The sequence below is a fragment of the Lutjanus erythropterus genome, chromosome 10, assembly GCF_056507025.1.
Source record: "Lutjanus erythropterus isolate fLutEry1 chromosome 10, fLutEry1.hap2, whole genome shotgun sequence".
Taxonomy (NCBI): domain Eukaryota; kingdom Metazoa; phylum Chordata; class Actinopteri; order Lutjaniformes; family Lutjanidae; genus Lutjanus; species Lutjanus erythropterus.
This window is the reverse complement of record NC_139326.1, coordinates 28,012,706-28,032,832: the sequence shown is the minus strand read 5'-3', so window position 1 is coordinate 28,032,832 and position 20,127 is coordinate 28,012,706. Positions and strand designations below refer to the sequence as shown.

Genomic DNA, 20,127 nt, shown 5'->3' with positions numbered 1-20,127 from the left:
GGTCATATATAAAATAGGATTGCAACCTATTTAATAGACTATCTGTGTCGCCCACTCACTGTTTGGTCCTAGGCATTGCCCCTTTAAATGAGAAAATGAATAAAAACCCTGGACTGGAATTTGAACCCAAACTGTGGAACAAGTTTTTTTCCTGGGGTGAAAAAATCCTCTTTCTGGACTGGAGTCCTCTCCCCTGCAGTGGAAGAATAAAGATGAATTAGTCACTAAATAATCAGGCATGTATAGTAATACATACAATGTATAGACATGTTTCTTGTTCACAAACATTACAGGTTGCACACACATTCAGGGAGCAAAACAGCTTTGGCAGCTGATCAAAAGATTATAGTCAACAGATGTAATCAATGTACATTTAGCATGGTTCTGTGAATCCTTGTTGAGTCAATGATAAAATGCCACTTCAGAGTTTGATCCTTTTGTTTGTCTGTCATATCATATAAATATATTACATAAAATGTTAGCTAACAGTAGTTGACTGTCAGTATAATCATCAGGTCTCTGAATGAAATCGTCCCACTTTGTCATTCAAATAAATGTTTAGCTAAAAGAAGACGAATCACAAAAGCTTTATGTGTTGCTGACATGTTCTGTTAATTTTGATCAGCTTACCTGGTTTTGCTGGTTATTGGGCCTGTTTATTCTCCTGGTTTGTTCATATCAAGATCATTGTTGTAACATAAATGTAAGCTAATAAATTCAAAGTAAAAATGTTCATAATGAGGCTACTTTATTACCACATTTGAAAAGAAATTTGACAGCTGCTGTAAACATCCTGTACAAAGCATGAGACATGTATGACAGGTAGCTCGATCTGGGACGCTGATTAAGACTGCAGCTGTTGTGAGACAAGTTGAGCTGTCAGGTAGCAGAACTTTCAGTTCAACAGATAAATAATATTAAGGATGCACATTATGATTGTTTTTTCAGCTTTATGATTTTTTTTCAGCTGATACCAATAACTGATAACTACCTACAACTAAAGTGAATGTCAGTTCATTCATTTCCATCTTGCATTAGTTAGGAGCTGTAATCAGTGGTGGATTGTAACTAAGTACATTTACATCAAGTACTGTACTTATTTTGTTCTTCCTTTTTATCCAACTTTACGCTTCTACACTGCATTCAAGAGGCAAATACTGTACTTTTTAATCCACAAAGCTGAAAAAAGGATGTCTTCTGACTTTTTAGACATACATGGTTCTCACAGGACAGTGATGTTACAGACATTCAATGGTCTTATAGACCATGATGCATTGCTGTAGATGAAACCAGCCAACAGCGGCGTATAAAGTTGTTAAAATGAGCTCAACCTCAAACATCTACAGCAGTAAACAGCAGTAACATTAAAGCAATAATATTAATCAAAAACATCAGACATAATAACACTGACAGGGAACATTTTACTCTAACATAAATACTTTTAGTAAATTTATCTGATAATATTTACATACTTTTACTTAAGTGAGGTTTTGTGAATGCAGGACTTGTAGTGAAATATTTTTACTCTCTGCTAAACAGCCTCATCCTGCATTAGAAAAGTGTACAGTTAATAATAACTAAAGAGATAATATAACAATTGGTGAGCCTCAAGGCAAAGGAAACAATGAATTTGTCCAAAAATGATTATTAAATAACTATGATTGTTAAAATATAACATAACATATAATATAATATGTAATATATAGTAAAATATTTCACTTAGTCGGGGCTCGTTAGTTTACTTAATGAGAGAGAAAGGGTCCCTTAAGGAAAAAAAGTTTGGTAACTCCTGATTTTCTCACTAGATGGCAGCACACAACAGCATGAGCTCTTCACCCTGGGTAGTGGATCTGGGCATTTGTGCTGAATGCTTATTTGCCAAAAGCCTACAGCGGGTCAGGATCTTACAGGCCTAAAATTCAGTTGAGTTGAGTTTAATTTATCACTTTCTTTAACATAGTACTTTGGATACAAACTGTATAAATATAATTAAAATCTACCATTGTGAGGATCTAAAATCAAGCTATATTCACAGAGCCTTTACTCTGATAAACAGTCTCACCCTGCATTAGAAAAGCATACCTTTAAATAACAACAATTGTTTAAGAAATAAAAGAAAAAAAAACATTATACATTTGACAGAATGGTTAAAGTTCCTGAGAATACCAGGATGCAACAGTCACAGGAAATAATCTGCTCAAAATCCATCCAAGTGGCTTGTTTTACACAAACTTACTGCTGTTACTGGGTTCAGTATTTGGGTTAATTGTACAGTTTTACAGTTTATGTGTATAACAATGTATGAGAAACATACATAAAATATTTCACTCAGTCAGAGAATTGGGAACCACTGATTTACTTCATGGATTTTGAGTATTTTCTCACTAGATGGCAGCACACAACAGCACTGAACTCTTCACTCTGGGTAATGGATCTGAGCATTTGTCTTTGGTGTTAAATTGCCAAAAGCCTACAGTGAGTCACGGTCTTACAGGCCTAAAATTCAGTTCAATTGACTTTAATTTTTCACTTTCATCAAGAAAATCTTTCATAATTCTGTCCATTCTTAAAAGAGGACGATAGAGTTGTAGAAGGTGAATATTTCTGCTGAGGTTTTTAGAGGAATGAAAGCTGCTGCGTACAGTGGAAAATGTGCAACTGACCAAAGGCTGCTGGAGTTTTCCACTTCACCCAAGTAGCTTTTCAGCTGCTCCGTGCAGCAGAGGCAGCAGCGTTTGCCTTATTTTAACATTTAACAAACAGATTTAGTGCAGCACTGAATAATCGAGGCTGCTGAGGTCAGCATGCCGAAGCAGGTGAAGCTTACTCTAAAAATCAGACAGCCCCGCAGGATCTGGCAGCTGGCGTGGCAGTGAGGTCACAGGAACACAAAAATAAAAACTGCAACAGTTTTGAGACATAACACGTGCAACATGCATCATGTAGTCTGACCCGTGAGAGTGCAGCTGCAACCAGGGATGTGCTGGTTAAAGTGTGACTAGATGGAAACATACAGCAAAATGAAAATATGTTACATTTCCTTAAAGGGCCTCACATGTAATCACCGTCATGCTTCTCATCACTGTACTGTGTAGCCTAAAAGTGCTGAATGGCAGAGGGTAAAGGTCAGACAGGCCCTTTCTCAGCCTTAACTAGAATGACTACCATAAAGAGTGAAGATTAGGACACGTTTACGACCGAACACAGGAGGGGAGGAATTGTGTTTTTCTGTTGAATGAAGGAAAAGAATGGTGTGTTGTTTAATGAACCTACACTTCATATGTGTAAACAGACAATGGGTCATTTACCTCTCTCTGGTTGCATAGTAAAGGGGAAGGAAATAATAGAAACAGGGGAGTAACTGTTGAAGATATAACAGGCAAATCCTCTCAATGGAACCAACCCCCGTCTCCCTCCTTAGAGGTCAAAATTATTTTCAGCTGCTCGCGTCTGGAGGGATTTTACATTAACCCTAAACTGCTCAAGTTCCTGCTTGGCACCGTTGCCTGCGCCGAGTGGCCTCATAAAATGCCAAGGGTGCCCCTGAAACAGAAAACTCTGACACATCATTTTCAAGACTTCCCCCGACCCCTCCCCACTCCCAAACAGTTTCCGTTTGTTGTGATTGAGAGCAGGTGGGCTTACTCAGTCAGTCCCATTCAAGTGCAAGCACTGTTTGCCTTTTCCCTGAAGTATAGAGGGTGATTAGTGCCAGTCTGAATGCCCACTTCTGTGAGTGTGAAAGTGTTAACATTATCTCTCATTAGCTGGGAACCAAATATACAGTATAGTAGCCCTGTACGAAAGTCCATGAAAAAACAAAAGATCATCTAAGTCATTAAAATGAGACTTCATTGAAATTACAACTTCCTTATCTCAACTAATTATTTATCTCAAAATAATAAGAAACTTTCTCAAAATAATGACTTAGTATTTCAATATTGATTTAGTATCTCAAAAAACATTTTAATATTGTTTTTCATTATTTTGAGATATCAACTCATTATTAAGCCATTCTTTCGAAATGCCTACAATGTCATTATTTTGGGATACTCATTAATAATTTCTTGTCTGAAAAAGTTTCTCGCTATTTTGAGATACTAAGTCAATATTTTGAGACACTAAGAGATATTTGTAGTTTTGTGGTACTAAGTTGTTATTTGGAGAAAATTATTTCTCATTATAATGACTTACAGGATCTTTTTTCCATCACATGTGCAGAAATGGGCTTCCATACTCTTAAGTGCTCTTCACAGTCTGCACCATCTTGTGCAGCTGGTGGCGAGACTTGCAGCTCAGCCCATGAGCGACCTGAGAGGTGTAGTCACCCCAACCACAGATATACATCTCGGGATCCAGTTTTTGGTTGCAGTGCCAGGTGTTTAGTTTGGAGCAGGACTGCAGTCCTGTGGTTTGCTGGCTGCTTGCACTTTAAACCTACATGTCCCTCATGCATGGGCCGAGGGAGGTTAGTAACCTCAACTATTCTGCTGCCACTGCCTCTGCCTGGGCACTGAGGGCTTTGACAGCTGCTCAAGGCAACACGTAGGACAAAAACATAGGCTAGCTGTAGGCTAAATCAGGGGTTCCCAAACTTTATCCTGTCAACCCCCACAGTAGATTCACATTGGACCATAGAAAAAGGATAAAGAATTAATTGATTTTGTCTTAAGGAATCCCCTCTGGATGGATGGATGGATGGATGGATGGATGGATGGATGGATGGATGGATGGATGGATGGATGGGTTACACTTCGGATCTCATAAACAAACATTCCTCTAACCTGTAGTCTTTTGATTTGAAATAATTAGTTGAATGAATGTACTGTGCAGAGTTCAATCAACTCATTACAGTAATTTTCTAAAGAAACATGACCATGATCTACCCCTTTACACTTAAAAATTCGCTGGGAGCACTTCTACATATTGTGTTTGTGTAGATGCTGGAACAAAGTAGCAACAGAAGCAGCTGCAGATGTAAATTCTGTGTGATTGAACAGTTGTTGGTTCAACTTAATATCTTAAGTTTACTGAACTCTTTTTCTCAAGTGCAACTGAATTACTGTCAAGCTTAACTGACTAGAAATGTTTTTTCTCAATCATTGTAAAATTACCTCAAGTTGTCTTTTTAAGTCAGTCAACTTAAAACTTCTAACCTTAAGTATTTTACCAACTTAATGAGTTTAATGAGTGTGCTATACAGATCAATCAACTCATTAAATTAAGTTTGTAAAGAAGTGTTCAAACTCAAACATTCAAATTCAGTCAACTTAAAAATTAAAAGCAGATCGGACAGTAACTTTGTAAAGTTAAAACAAATTGTTGTGTTTTTTTGTGAATAGTCCTTTATACAGTATTGCACAATCAATTGTTTGAGTGATTACATTATAAGACATTATTTTGTGACACTAAGTCCACTAAGTTGAGAGTTTCTCATTATATCGACATGTTAAAACACTATTTTGAGATACTAAGTCATTCTGAGAAAGTTTCTTATGATCATTATCATTATTTTAACAGATGGATAGATAGATATTGCGATGAACCTTAGCCTATTGTATAAATATAACTTTTCAAGTCTAATAGGAAGAATACGTAGTCACATTTTATATTTTATAGTCGGCTGTTGTTTACCTATAAAGAAAAAAATCAGTTAGTCATCCTCAGCAGCTCAGCTGCAATGATTTCAGAAGATCCTCAGTGAAGAAGAAGCAGCAGCCCATAATAATTCATTCAGAACAAAAACAATGCGTAATGTGCCGTCAGTCGCCTTGAGCGCGCATTGTCCTCTGTCAGGGGTTGAAACGGGGCAGGGTGAAACAGACCCAGCAGGCAGGCTGTGCTTTTAAAAGACCCGAGGAGACTATAAAAGTGGTTTCATGCCCGCTGCAGAGGAGGCTCGGCTCGGTGTGCGCTCACAAAGACAGAGGTAGGCAGAGCACTTAGAGAAAGACAAGAGGACAACACACACTTTACAACACGTTATTGAAGGTTTTCATATGTCGGATCTCTGTCACAGGTAGAGACAAGAAGTGAGAGTTTATGAGGCGGCTTTTTCTTTAGTTCACTCAGGATTTAAAACCAAATAGACATCGTTTTAATCTCCAGAAGTTCATGTTTCTGTTTTAGTGAGTAGGATGCTCGTCTTCTCCAGCCGACCCGCTGCTGTTTGACACTATTCGTCTCCCCTGGAGCTGGATTCACTAACCGGTGGGCTGTTTTCTAACCGGGGGGAAGTTGGGCTCACTTGAACTTCTCTGGCCGTACTTTTCTTTCATGCCACGGAAATGGGACTGCGCCAACAGGAGAGCGTGTCCTTGCTTTGCAGAAAAAGTTTGCTTTGGACGGTGCTGATACTCTGGCTGTCCACGTTGGTTGACGGGACCTGGAAGACGGGACTGTACAAAACCTACTCAGGAGCCGGGACACAGCTGAGCCAGACAGCAGCAGCAGCAGCAACCTCTCACGCCTCCATCTACCAGAAGAGGTAAGGAAAGCATCTATTATAATACTGTGGTGTGTGTTTGTCATTCAGTAGACCTTCATCACAATACTGATATGAAATAGTAAACACAGGTGCTACCAGTGGTACTAATTAGTGTCCCGTTCCATTTATTGTAGAAGGGCATTTCCAGTGAGCCAATATGCTCAATAATGTCACTCTGACCTTGTTTTACCTGAATGGAGCCTTAATTAGTGTCATAATAACACCTGCTTCTACCCCAAGGAAAATAAAAAGCAGATGCTATTTGCACCTGGGTTGGAATAGCCAATGTAGCTATTTGCACCCAGGGTGGAATAGCCAGTTTGGCTATTAACACCCAGTTGTATGTAGCCCAGTATGGCAGAGATAAGGTCCAGGTGTCCATAGCCAGCAATGCTATTTGTACTGACAAACCATAATCTTTTCCTACACCTAACCAGCACTCTGACTGTGTTGAATGGAACTTGAATTAGTGTCATTATAATGCCTATGTTTACCTTAAGGAAATAAAAAGGAGCTGCTATTTGCATGAGGATTGGAAAAGACAATATAACTATTTGCACCCAGGGTGGAACAGCTAATGTCACTATTGACACCTGTGTGTGTATATCGCTTATCATAGCAGAGATAAGCACCCAGGTGTTCATAGGCAACAATGCTCTATGTACCTGGGGTGTAAATAGCCAGTGTGGCTATTTGTACCCACATGGCAGACAAACCATGATTTTTTCCCCACCAAGCCAAATATTTTTGTCTCATAACTCAATCAAGTAGTTTTGTGGCCTAAACCTAACCAAGCTGTGACTGAAAACTGAAAATAATAATTAAGAAAAACTGTAAATAGCAGGTACCACTGACATGTAATTTCACACAACTGTCAGATCATTGTCTCCCGGGCAGAACTCGAACCCCATTCACCCAATAAAGCCTTTGACTAAACCCATTCATTCACCTCAGCCTCTTATCAACAGTGAATTTGTCGCTACTTATAGCTAAAATAATGGCATGTTAATAGCCACCGTGTGCTTATTTGTGCCCAAGTACAGATGGATACTATAGAACATTTTATGTTCTGCTTGGTGTCAGACTTTGGTTCCAGTTCTTTTGAAGATTATCAGAGACACATGGGCAACCATACTAAAACCCAATATATCTATGTTGTATTACCTTTGATGAAGATGTGCCTCTAAAAAATGACAGAACACACTTCAGAGAATAATCTACTGACTGATTTTTGTTTGTTTGTTTTTGGTCTCCAAATACCATGGTTGACATTGTATCTCCTGACAAATTTTGATACCTTCAGAGTAAATCCCATCAGCCTCAGTGAGCTAATAAGCACACAGCATGCTTCTACCAAGATCTAATGATGTTGGTGATTGGCTGTCTAACGTTAAGTTATAGAGGCATGCAGGAACGTGCAGAGTGTGTTGTGTGTGTTGTTGTATTTTGAGAGGCTCACATTAAGAAACTGCTTTGACGAAAAATGCCAAGGAGCTGAAAGATAAAATTATGCAAATAAAGATTTGTACTGAAATGTGTAATGCAATTTTCCTTTTTTTAAAAAATGAATTTTAGAGAATTGCTACAGTTCAGGAACTGATATCAAAGTCAAGGAATCAGTACTGGCTCTGGTATTGAACATTGTTTAACCATACCCAGCCCTAACAGAGATGCTGATTAAACAGCATGAATACTGCAGATGTACCTTGGACTGATCGCAATAAAAGGCCACTCTAAAATGTGCAGTTTTATCTTGGAAAAATAGACAATTATTTGGCACTGAACTGGCTATTTCATATAGATGCCACATTTTTTTTAACAGGAGAGCAAAGTCCTGACCCACCCAACTCTGCCTCTGATTGGCCAATCACTCCTTATGCCTAAACCTAACCAACCCAGCAAACAAAGGCAGCGGTTACTAGCCCATCAGATAGCCAAATAGCCATAGTTCACTGCTTTATAAATGTATTTTTTCAAGCTCAAACTACCCATTTTAGAGTGGCATTTCTTCTGAACAGTCCAAGACACACCTGTGCAATAATCGTGCTGGTTGATTAGCATCTCTATATGCATATGCACACCTGTCAGTGCTCACTAACACAGGTTTCAACAAATTTGTGAACAAAACCCAAGAGAAATTAATCTTTTTTATGTGCAAAGAAGAAGTCTTAGATTTTCGACTTAAGCAAAAACAAAAGAGTTGTGTTTATATTTTTTTGTTTATAGCTTTGCTTCGCTTTTTGTGTCATCTTGTCAATGCATGACTCTGCACAGCTACTCCCATCTGCATCAATCTACCGGGTCCTATTGTCTTCCTGACAGTTGGCTTCCTTTTTCCTGTGTTGGCAGCTCACACACACACTGCTCTGCTGACATGTCCATCCTCATTGTTGTCCCAGCAGCTCACCCACCTTCTGTCTGTCTGTCTGCAGCCGCTGAGAGCACCTCTGCTGTCTCTGCTGTGTGCCTGCAGCAGGAGATGTAGGAGCAGCAGCAGCAACAACATCTGCTTCATCTCAGCTGTCAGAGTGATCTTTAAAAGCACTACCTTTAGCCCTCATATCTGTCCACATAAAGCCTGCTCCTTTGTGGATCAAGACAGGGTGCGTCACGAATATATGTTATAGAAGTTTTGTGCCTACAATGAAGTGGACATGATTGATAGCTTAAGAAAATGAAACTGAATGAAAATGTGGATGAGATGGTGTCATGCAGTGATTGAGTTGTTGACACAGGAGTTTCTGAAGGAGAGTAACTAGACTAAACACACAGGCAGAGAGCGCTAACTAGCTCTGCTTCCCTCCGGGACAGAGCCAATGTTTAGCTCGGAGACTCGCCAGCGCTTAATGATGAGAGGACGTTTTCCCATCTTACAAATATTTATGCTGTCAGGTTGCGAGTGTGTGTGCGTGTGTGGGCTGAACGTTGCCAGAGGCTGAAACCCCTTCTCTCTGATGAGGCTTCTGGGTGTGTCCAGGTGGCTTTCAGCACTCCCAGCTTCGCTCCACTGGCTCACCTCCGCTCTCAGGTCCCCCATGACCAGAGGTTTGTGGACATGTTTACTAAACACAAGCAGCTGTGAGTCCACCACATCTGGGCTTGTTCTGGGAAGGGCGGATGGGTTTACAGTCGGTGTGCTGCTGTTTGTAAGTGGCAGCGGAGGAATGGCAGGATAGATGGTGTGAGTAAGCCGCCGGTCATGAGTTCAGCGGGTTTGAGGTCACACGAGAGGAGCTGAAAGTCTCTGTCCACCTGCTGTGTGATCTGTGAGAGCTGCTGTTTATGGTGTGTCAACAAAGCCAAACAGTGGCACTTGGATTTCAGAGAACAGACGCTCTCTCAAGGACACTATCGACTTGACATTCAATGACAGGAACTTCTCATTATGGTTCAGGAACCTAAAGGTGCGGTAAGCAACTCTGGAAAAAGATATAAATAGAACCATTGTTGAGTGTCACTCCCAGGTTGTCAAATACTTGTGTTCTTGAAATGAGACTCAACAGTCAACCATCTCGTAGGGTTGAGCAATGATTTGCATATGATGATGTGTACAGTGAAACATCACCAGTGGATGATAACGTTGTTGTTGTGGGGGTGGGCAGGCAGTTGAGGTTAGCATTGGCTGTCCCATTACACAAAAGCTGACTTGCTCATCAGCTCCAGCTGCCTCATTAAGCTGAGAAAACTCTGGCACCCATCATTAGCAACAGGAGCAGGCAGAACTCACATCCCTGCTGGGGGTCCATAACTTTGTTGCGTTCAGCTTGAAGCAAAGTTAGCTGAATAGCTATGGATGTAGCTAAGCTGAGAAACCAATAGTGCAGATAACAATGGCTCAGTTGAAAGAAACATACTAAAGAACCAAACGCACTGAAAGCAATACTTGATGCATCTCATTTGATGAGCATTAAATGATGCTCCTATGGGGCACCTTTGGCCATTTATAAGAAGAGGTATACTTCAAAACGTGGGTGCTGGGTGCTTTTCAGTGCATTTGAGCCACAGTGGCCTGCAGAAAAGAATCAAATTTTCTACAAATGTAACCAAGCATCTTGGGTTTGCCTAAGTGCACAAGTTTGATTAGAAAATAATTAACTGGACATGGAAATGTATCATTAATTCAGTGACCAGCAGCAACAGCTTTTGTATATTTTCTCTCCCACATTTTAAAAAATGGAACTTGACCAACAAATCCTGCCTCAAATACAGAAGACTTTTAAATGATGATGGAAGAGACTCAGTGGTCGACGACTGTTGGCCTTTAGCGACAGACCCCATCCATCGGTCCAACCCTACTATCTCACTGGCCTGTAATTGGCCAAAGTTTTCTGTCACAAGCTAGATTTTCTAAAGTCTTAAAACGGAACCAAGAAGAGCAGCAGAAGTCTACTTTAACTCAGACTCGCTTAATTACGTTATGCTTAAAGGTTATTATGGAAGTTTTTGCCTATGATGCCAAAAATAAACTGCCTAACCCAGCTTTAAAAGGAAGTTAATATTAATTTTAGCAGACTGAGAAATGATTCTCTCACAGAAAAACCTCTGGTAAGAATGTCTTTCCATACCAGCCCTGTCTTCACACAGTGATTACCCAAATCAAAGAGGATTATCAACTCTTGAGTAATTTCTTGACTGGTGCGGTCGCTCTGTGGAGGAGCTGATAAAGTGTTCGCTCACCCTTGTCGTTCTTAACGACTATATGAGCTCAGTACACTGAGGGGTTACAGAGGTAGCCGCTTCTTTATTTCTTGTCTCGCCCACTTCTTTATCCTCCCTGGGAGAACTTGTCATGGTCTGACAGGCAGTCTGGACCCGGTGGCCGCCCTCATTCCTCACCCATCGTCTTAACCATATCCATGTTTTCTTTAAGCATGGGAATGAAGATGACAGAGATTCCAGGGGGCTGAGCCCCGTGTGGCTTCAAGCAGGATGGCTTTAGATCTGACCATTCAAAGAACTTCAAGTAATGTATGTGCTCAAGGAAAATCTTTCATGGATATTAAGAAGCAGTCATCAATTGCACAGCTCCATTATTAATCAGTGGTTGTTGATACATATACTAGCAATTGTTCAAGTCACTTTATATGCAAAAATCACTCAAATTTTCCATTGTGAGGATTTTCAGCTTTTCTCTGTTTTATGTAATTGTAAACTTTTTTGACTATTGGCTGGAAAATATAAGATAACTTAAGACAACACCTTGGCCTCTTGGGAAATCAGTGGTCATTTTTCAATTTTTCTGATGTTTTCAGACCAAATGATTACTCAAAGAAATAATTTAGTGATGAATGTGTAATGAAAATAATAGTTAGTAGTTATTTATGTAGTTAGTAAGTTGAAGCCCTACATATTTTTAAGAAAAAAAAGTCCAAATAATCTAGTTCTTACTTCTCAAATCTGAGTATTTGCTTGTCCCATAGTCTGTAAACTGAATCTCTTGGGGGTTTTGGACTGAAAGGTGGCAGAGGCTGCTGGCTTGTTGCTGAATTTGTGCTCTTGCTAGCTTTAGTTTTAGCAGCTTTTCCTTTGCTAGCTTCTTCAAATTGTGCCGGTCAAGCTAAAAATGGTCAGATTCAGGTCACTGGCCAATAAATCAGTGCATCTTTAATTTGAAGATGTCTGTGGGAAGCACATTTTCTAAAGTAATTGATTAATCAATTAATCAAGAGAAGAACTGACAGATTGATATGATTAATAGATATGAAACTAATCATTGCTCCAGCCACACGCTGTAAACTGCAGCTGACCAGTACAATTTAGCTCTACATGATGGATCATTCATGGCATGTAATCAGGATTTATGGAACCAGAACTGTGATATAAGTGAATTCTTTTGTTGAACAGAACTTCCTTTTTACTTCCAGGCTCAAACACTTAAAGATGCATGCACCCGTTACGCACAGACACACTCAAAGCTCGCAGGTGTTCAAGCCCGAAAGCTTTTAACAGACAGAGACAAATGAGAGTTTTCCTCGTTCCTCTGAGTCTGCTGTGAAGAGTCACTTAGCCTTGACCTTCAGTGTCTCACTGTGGTGCTTTGATGATCTTCACTGTTGTCTGCACATGGAAAACACACCTGCAGTATGATAGACCACCATGCCTAATGTTCTCCGTTAACTTTTCATTTAATAATTCTTCAAATGCAAACTTCTTTGAGAGTTTGTTTAACACTAATCTCTTACAGGCTCCTGTGGTTCTTTCTGCTTTTCCCAGAAGCTGCAGATTATGACTGCAGGAATGTCGTGTCCCTCTCTCTTCATTAATTTCACAGTGACTCTCGTCTCTATTTCTCTCTTTGTCATATGTTGCTGTGCCACATTAATCTTATGCCTCTTCTAAATCCTATGAGACCAACAATGCTTCATAATTGTCTTTCCTTCCATTTGCGTATTCCCATCGGAAGTCCCCTTGTGTAACCTTATGATAAAATGACCTTTGTCTCCTCTCCTCTTCCCTCCTTTTTTCTTCTCTCTTCTCCTCTTCTCTGGCCCTTTGCCACATCTGCCTTTTGTCCTTTGTTCTGCCCGAGTATTTTTCCCACAGACAGAAATCTAGAGAAATTCCTTTAGATTTGTATTCATTCTGCATTTCAAACATATCTTTGAGTGTTCAGCCTTCTTCCTCCCACACTATGTGAATGGATGGGTGGATGGAGCAGGAGTTACTGAGACGTTCTCACCAGCGTTTTGCTCATCATCTGTTCACACTGTTAGTTGCACTAACACAGTAGTTTGATCATGAAAGAAGAAGATGCATGCAGTAACTAGAATACAGCATTTAAGCTTCTTTGACAAGTTCATGAGCCTCTGTCAGCACTTGCATTCATTTAGGGTTCAGCTCAATTTTGTTTCCCTGCAATGTTTTACTGTCTTGGCGTCTGGAGCGTTGAGGAACAGATGGGCCAAAGCTGTGATTCTTCTGTCCCTTAAAAATCATGGATTTCTTTCTTAACTGTTGGCTGTGTGACTGTGAGAGATGGTTGATGATTTATTTAGCTTGGAGCCGGCAGTCAGAGTGTGCCATGTGTGCTTAGAGACCTGATACTCACCGAGGGCCTGCACGGTGCTTTTGCCAGTGAAACAGCGTGGTGCTGGTGGGTTTCACACTTCATAACACAAGAGCGCCTCCAGTAAGAGGAAGGTGTTGACTATGAAACATTTTAAAGTGAAAGACTGAGCCCTCCAAGCACCTGTGTCCCTTTATGAACAAAGCCAGACAAAATTCAATGGACCATTGTTTAGAAGTTCTCAAGAAGGGTGAATGATTTTGAATGATATTGTGATTATTTTGACTGATATTACAATTGCGAAATGATTTGTGATGTTAGAGGGAAGAATGAATTTGTACAGCATCATTCAAACAAAAGCTTTTTTTTTTATGTATAGTTTGGATTGTTGAATGAGGTGTTGTATGATATACTTATCCATGTTGAGTGCATTACATACAGTAGATAGCAGTTCACAGGCTCCCAGTTTGGAGAAGCAGCAGGAGTACCACTATAGGAAGCTAAGTCATATACTGCTGTGGATGGGGTCAGCAGCAAAACGTAATAATGAATATCAATATAAGTATATTTAGAATATTTTCACCGCGTTACCTTGCTGTCTAACAGCCTTTTCTGATGTGAATCTGGTGTTATATATGCCGAATATCATTCTCTCTCGCACAACCAGACTCCTTCGACAAAAACAGTTGCTGATCTACCGCTGCCATGAGTTAGTTAGTTTGTGTTATTGTGTAACTTTGGTGAATCAGTATTAACCTCCTTGCCAGTGGAGTTTGGCTGGTTTGAAGAGAGCAGTATTTGATGTATACAACAGCGGTTTCCCGTCAGAAATGCTGGAAAGATAAAGCTGTGAAAATATTCTCAATACGGTGTAAACATAAACTTTTTTTTTTTTTGCTTCTGACCCTGTCCACAGGAGTAGATTACTTAGCATCCAGCACTGGTAATCACACTATCAAAAAAATATTTGAAAAATCTGAACTATCCCTTTAAATCTGCAGTATGACGTGCATCTCTACAGGACAAGATTTAATTTAAAAGAAAAAGAATTTTGATACATATCTCGCCTTTAACAAATGTTGTATTTCAATAAAAATTTAAAATAATTGTTCATCCTCAGTTCTCAGCAACAAAATGAGGAAATGATTTCTGTAGGGCTTGTCAATAGGACAGATTTTTCATCTTGAGACCCAGAGGAGATAATGGTGTTATCTGTACCCAGTAAATACAGTTATCGTTGCGGATCAAAGACGTATATCCTCACATCCTATTGTTCTTGCTGCCTTGTACTTATTATGTGTTGTGTGGATCAGTTTTAGCAAGCTATGTAGGTTATGCAGGTATCGGTTTCAAGCCGTTTGGGAAATTGTAAGCTCTGTTTTGCCAGCAGCCTTTGTTATTTCATTCACTGAAGCAGCAGCGGTTGGCATTTCCTCTTTGGTAATTGTGTAAATGCAATGCAAAGAGAGAAGGGGAGACCATAAAACCAACCCCCACTTCTTTCCTCATACCCCCTGGTGACAATCTTAGCTGTTCCCAGGTGAAACCTCCTCTCCAGCCTGGGAAACTCTGATGTTTATCTGTTGGGTCTGGAGGATAAGTGGTGGGGAGGAGTTTTAGGGTTAGTACCCCCGCTCCCCTCACTCACTCTCAGCTCTACCTGACCACAGCTCCTTCAGTGTCTGAGATTTTCCACCCATGATTAGAGCAATTTTTTCTGGACAAGGGAAAGCAATCATGGGGTAATCATATAGATCCGTGTTCATTTTTGTAGCCTCATGGCTGATGGATATACGCTAAGATACATGAAGGGCAGGCCTGTATTTAAATAACATGTGTGGCACATTAATACCCTACTCGCTTTACTTTAGAAGTTTGGGATTAATTCAAACCTGTAGCCCCTGGAATATGTTGTCTCAGACTCAAGCGTTTTACATTTGAAAGGTAAAGGGATAGTTTACATTATTTTATGTAGGGTTGTGTGAGGTACTTATCAGTTTATTAGCTGCAGTTGATGCCGGTAGCCGGAAGCAGAGAGGAGTACCAACACACAGGGTCATTTTAGCCACCTAAAAAAAACAATATCAGCTATCTAGAATATTTTCACCACTTTACTTTGCTATCAGAGATTCTTTTTTTGACAGAAAACGTACATTTTATAAGCCAAATATTGCTTGCATAAAATTAACCAAACTCCACAGGCGAAATCTATAATTTTACCTTGCAGAACACCAGAGTTGCTTGTCTACCACTGGTCAATAACACAAACTAACTAACAGATGGAGGTAGTGGTGGACTAGCAACTCCCATCTTTCAGCTATGGCCTTAGGTTGGTTTGGAGAGATTGATATTTGGTTTATATAGCAAAAGTTTCCTGCCAGAAAAGGCTATCTAATGGCAAGGTACAACAGTGAAATTATTCTAAATATAGCGTACCTTTAAACTGACTTTGATTTTTTTAGGTGCACATTTTGTGAATAAATATATCCGAGGTGCTGCAGTAGTACGCAGACATTCTTCTGAGGTGCCCCTGCCCGCCGCCTGGCTCAGGTCTGTGTGTGCGGCCACCACAACATGTGGGGATTGTTAATGGGAGCTGGTTCAGGGCTGCTTTGCATCCTCCGCCTTTGGCAGTTTCCTTTAGTGTAAACCGTCTCTCACACACACACAAACATATGGTCTCACATATTGACAAACAGACTTCGGTGGGAACACACCTCCTCCCACACACACGCATTCACACACATACTCTTGCAAACTCTTTGGCAGCAGAACACACAACGAGCGGCCCAGTCTCCTTTGTGGTTTCTACACAGAGCCCTCATTCTATACATCTATTGATTGTGTAAATATGGGCTATGGTAATAGTTTTCCTTGTGTCTCCTCCAACTACAGCCATATGAAGGTAATCAGGACATTTGTACACTTCATTGTTAATAAAATAATAGTAACATATGGTAGCTCAAACAACCTCAGCGTGTTTCCATACATTAAAGCCAAGTAACCAACCATCAGAGGGATGAGATGAAACTGGCCACTTCAGCTAAACCTCTCTCTTTGTTCCTGAGCTGTCAACAACAGATATCCAGCCCTGTTAGAGGGGTGATTGAGGTTTACACCAAACCAATTAGCTCTCAAATGAATCACACTTAACACAATTTGGTGCTTTTAGCCTAATGGTGGCATCGCATGTTGTAACTGGACCCTCTTAAAGGGAAACTTCAGATTATTTGACGTGGGGTTGCGTGAGGTACTTATACATACTTAGTGTGTTACCTACAGTAGGTGGCGGTCGACATGACCTCATTCAGAGAAGCAGGCAGGAGTACCAGCATGGAGACTAAGGAATGTATTGTTGTGGACATTGTGTGCTATATTGCTGTGCTATGCTATATTTAGAATTTTTTCATTGCTTAACCTTGCCATCAGACAGCCTTTTCCAAGAGGGAACCATTGTTATGTAAGTCAAATATCACCCCCTTTTGCTCAACCAGATCCCTTTTGCAAAAACAGTAATTTGACCTTGCAGAAGATGGGAGTTGCTGGTTTACCACTGCCTTGATTGGTTAGTTTGTACATATTGCTCTTTTAACTGATATTGATTTATTTGAGTGGGCCTTGTTTTAGGTGGCTGAAGTAGGTTTCACTGCTTACTGTGTCCACAGCAGTAAAGAGTCGTACACTGATACTCCTGCTCCTCCCCCAAAGGGGCAGCTACTGTAGGTAATACACTGACTATGGATAAATACCTCATATAATCACATAATCCAAACTATACCTTTAAAGAGTGAAAGTATTTAACTTCTGGGGGCCTGAGAAATAAGTTTGAGGTGGAATGTAAGCAGCAACACTTAACTCATCCTGCTCTAAGTGATCATAACTTCGCTATGAGTTCTTAACCTCTGACCTTTACATAGGCTTTTTTTCCCTCGGCACATCAGTTTCTTTACAACCTCAGTGAATCCTCATAGTGTCTTATGAAGCCTCTATGGAAAGGGAGTGGACTCGTGACCCAGCATTAGCCCGTGCTGAAAAACTTTAATCTCCGTATGGGACCTCGTCTTCCTCTTTATTCCCTCCTGAGGGACTTTACCTCCTCTGAGAGCTGAATGCAAACGGATGTGTATTGATAGAGGAGAGACCGCAGTGTAAATACAGCCTACAATGCACTCCTTGCAAATCTCGTGGCTGATTAAAACCGTGTAAATACCATAAAGAAGTTTCAAAACAAAAGGGTGGGGGAAGGGAGGGAAGAATCTAAAACCCACGAGAAGACAACAGTGTATTGAGCGTGATTGCGTGGCTAATTTCCTTTTGTGAGCACGCTGCAGGCAGTGTGAGTGCCCTTGTTTGAAGGTGTTTTGAAAATATACACAGTACTTCCTTTAATTATTTACTCTGAAAATGTGATTTTCTTGTGTATCCAAAAACAACAACTTTCATTCTGATCTTCTCTGATTCTCCTTTGCTGTGCTTCATCCTGCAGAAACTGGTGTCCTCATACGGTCACAAAGACGGTGACTTGCCAGGTGCAGAATGGGACAATCCTCCAGCGGGTCTACCAGACGTGCCGCTGGCCACAGGGATGTACAGGAGGCAGGTGAGAAGGCAAAATGAACCTTCTGCAGTGTGAACCAAGAGAAGAACCCACCTTAAAACAAGTACTGTGGAAGCACTGCTTAGACTTAAGCTACTGAAGATGCACTGATCGATCAGTGTTAACTGGAATTGTCCATTTTTTAAGCTTGATCAGCTGTGACTGGTGACATATCTGTATCTGTGCCGATCAAATTTCCACACATGCACAGCAATTTTGCACTTTTGGAGAAAATGTTAAAGTTTTTAATAATCAGTGTTTTATTATCAACATACAATTTGATTATACAGAAAAGAAAAGTTAGAAAAATATTAGTTTTATAGTTCTTTGAACGAAATAAAGAAAAACAGATTTGGACTCAGCCCAGACTTTTAAAACTTGTAAATTGGAACTGGTTAAGAAAATCATCTATAAAGTACCGGTTAATAGCAGAAAACTGTTCTTTTTCTCAAAAATGAATGTTAGTCTTTCTTCTTGTTCTTTGACTCACTGAGGGTTTTTTTTTTTTTTTTTTTTTTAGTTTCACCATTTTTCACTGCAGTTCATGTAAGGTTCAAGTCATATTGTTTAGACCATGGTTATGGGCCAGTCAGAGATTATCTATACTTTCTGACAGCTACAATATCTCCCACTTAACTTTGACAAATCCACAGAACTGTCAACAAACCACGGGCAAAATGTCTGCAAAGCAACCCCCTCTGGCAGAACCATCTAACTCAGATTCAAAATGAACACTATTACAATAAATTCAGTTGATTTAAAAGGAGCTATACAGTTTGTTTGTATCTTCTTTCTCTTGTTAAAGTGGAAACAGAAAGGCCTCCCTCCCCCACTACCTTTTCCAAGTGGTATTATTGTTTTGTGTCACTGTTGCAAACTCCTGTACACAACACCAGTTTATTTTCCATTTCCTCAGTCAGAGCCTTGCTCTGGTAAGAAAAAAAGTATTTTCACTGGATAGGTAGAGAGCTATTGTAATGATGTGCACTGCATAAAAATAACTTATTTTAGCCTATTGCTTTGCACAAACAAATAACTACCGCAGAGGTTGCCGTCAGGGTTGAAGGGGTAGTAACATTAAAAGAAAACATTTGGAGAAAAAGTGTGAATTTGTTCATTAATTTAGTCTATAAAGTCACTTATAAATATGCTCATCAGGAACCAATTAAAAAACACTAATGGTGTCATATTCTATAACTGTGCAATCAACATTTACTTCATAATGATAATCAGCTGTTCCAAACATGTAACACAGCAGAAGAAGCTAATTTATTCTATTTTAGTGATGTGAGTACAAAGGCAGCAGTGGGGGTAACCACAATGATCACTACTGTGTTGGAGTGACAGCAGGTTTTCTCATTCTACCCTGTCTGCCGACAGTGATGAATGCAGCAGGAAATCTATTGTAAGATACACCAATTTCCCCTAAAATGATTTACAGTAGATCCAAATGCAACAACGCTGCACCACATGTTGTGTTCTGAGTAAAAAAACACTTGAAAAAAATGGGTTATAACTGTGTGAGTGCGTACACAGACGGCTATTGTTATCTGTGTGTATGTGGTGGCTTTAGGTTTTGTGTGTGTTTTGCAGTTACAGGACCGTGGTCAGACCTTCTTATAAAGTGGTGTACCGCACTGTGACCTCTCTGGAGTGGAAGTGCTGTCCGGGATTCAGCGGTGCTGCCTGTGAGGAAGGTGAGTCAAGACAGAAAGACTTGCGGACACACGAGTTTGACAGCAATTTTGGCGCCCAGGGGCGGCCAACATCGCAATCTAGGAAGGAGAAATGGTTTAAAGAAACAAGTTTGCATGGCAAGTTTGACTTCTGTCAGCTTCTTTTTTTTTCCTCATTATCCTCCTTCCTTCACCTGTCTTCTCTGACCCTGTTCAGCAGAGGCAAGAAATAACTAAATCCAAATACTTTGTTACTTACTTAAGTGAATTTTTCAGGTATCTGTATTTAACTTGAGTATTTATGTTTCTAAGGACTTTTTTCTTTTACTCCCTACATTTCAACAGAAAGAAAGAAAATACA

At 40.0% G+C, this 20,127-nt stretch overlaps 1 protein-coding gene across 2 annotated transcripts in view; it reads left to right on the top strand.

The window, feature by feature from the left end:
- Nucleotides 1-5,729: 5,729 nt before the first annotated feature.
- The window catches only part of emid1 (EMI domain containing 1), a 91,157-nt gene continuing 76,759 nt past the window's right edge, over nucleotides 5,730-20,127 (top strand). The window contains exons 1-3 of one of the 2 annotated variants that reach the window (XM_084728897.1): nucleotides 5,730-6,487; nucleotides 17,980-18,093; nucleotides 19,684-19,787. In XM_084728897.1, the coding sequence (XP_084585023.1) occupies nucleotides 6,288-6,487; nucleotides 17,980-18,093; nucleotides 19,684-19,787 (418 nt within the window). In that variant the 5' untranslated portion in view covers nucleotides 5,730-6,287. The remainder of the gene's footprint in view (nucleotides 6,488-17,979; nucleotides 18,094-19,683; nucleotides 19,788-20,127) is intronic. The other variant, XM_084728898.1, reaches the window with a different exon arrangement.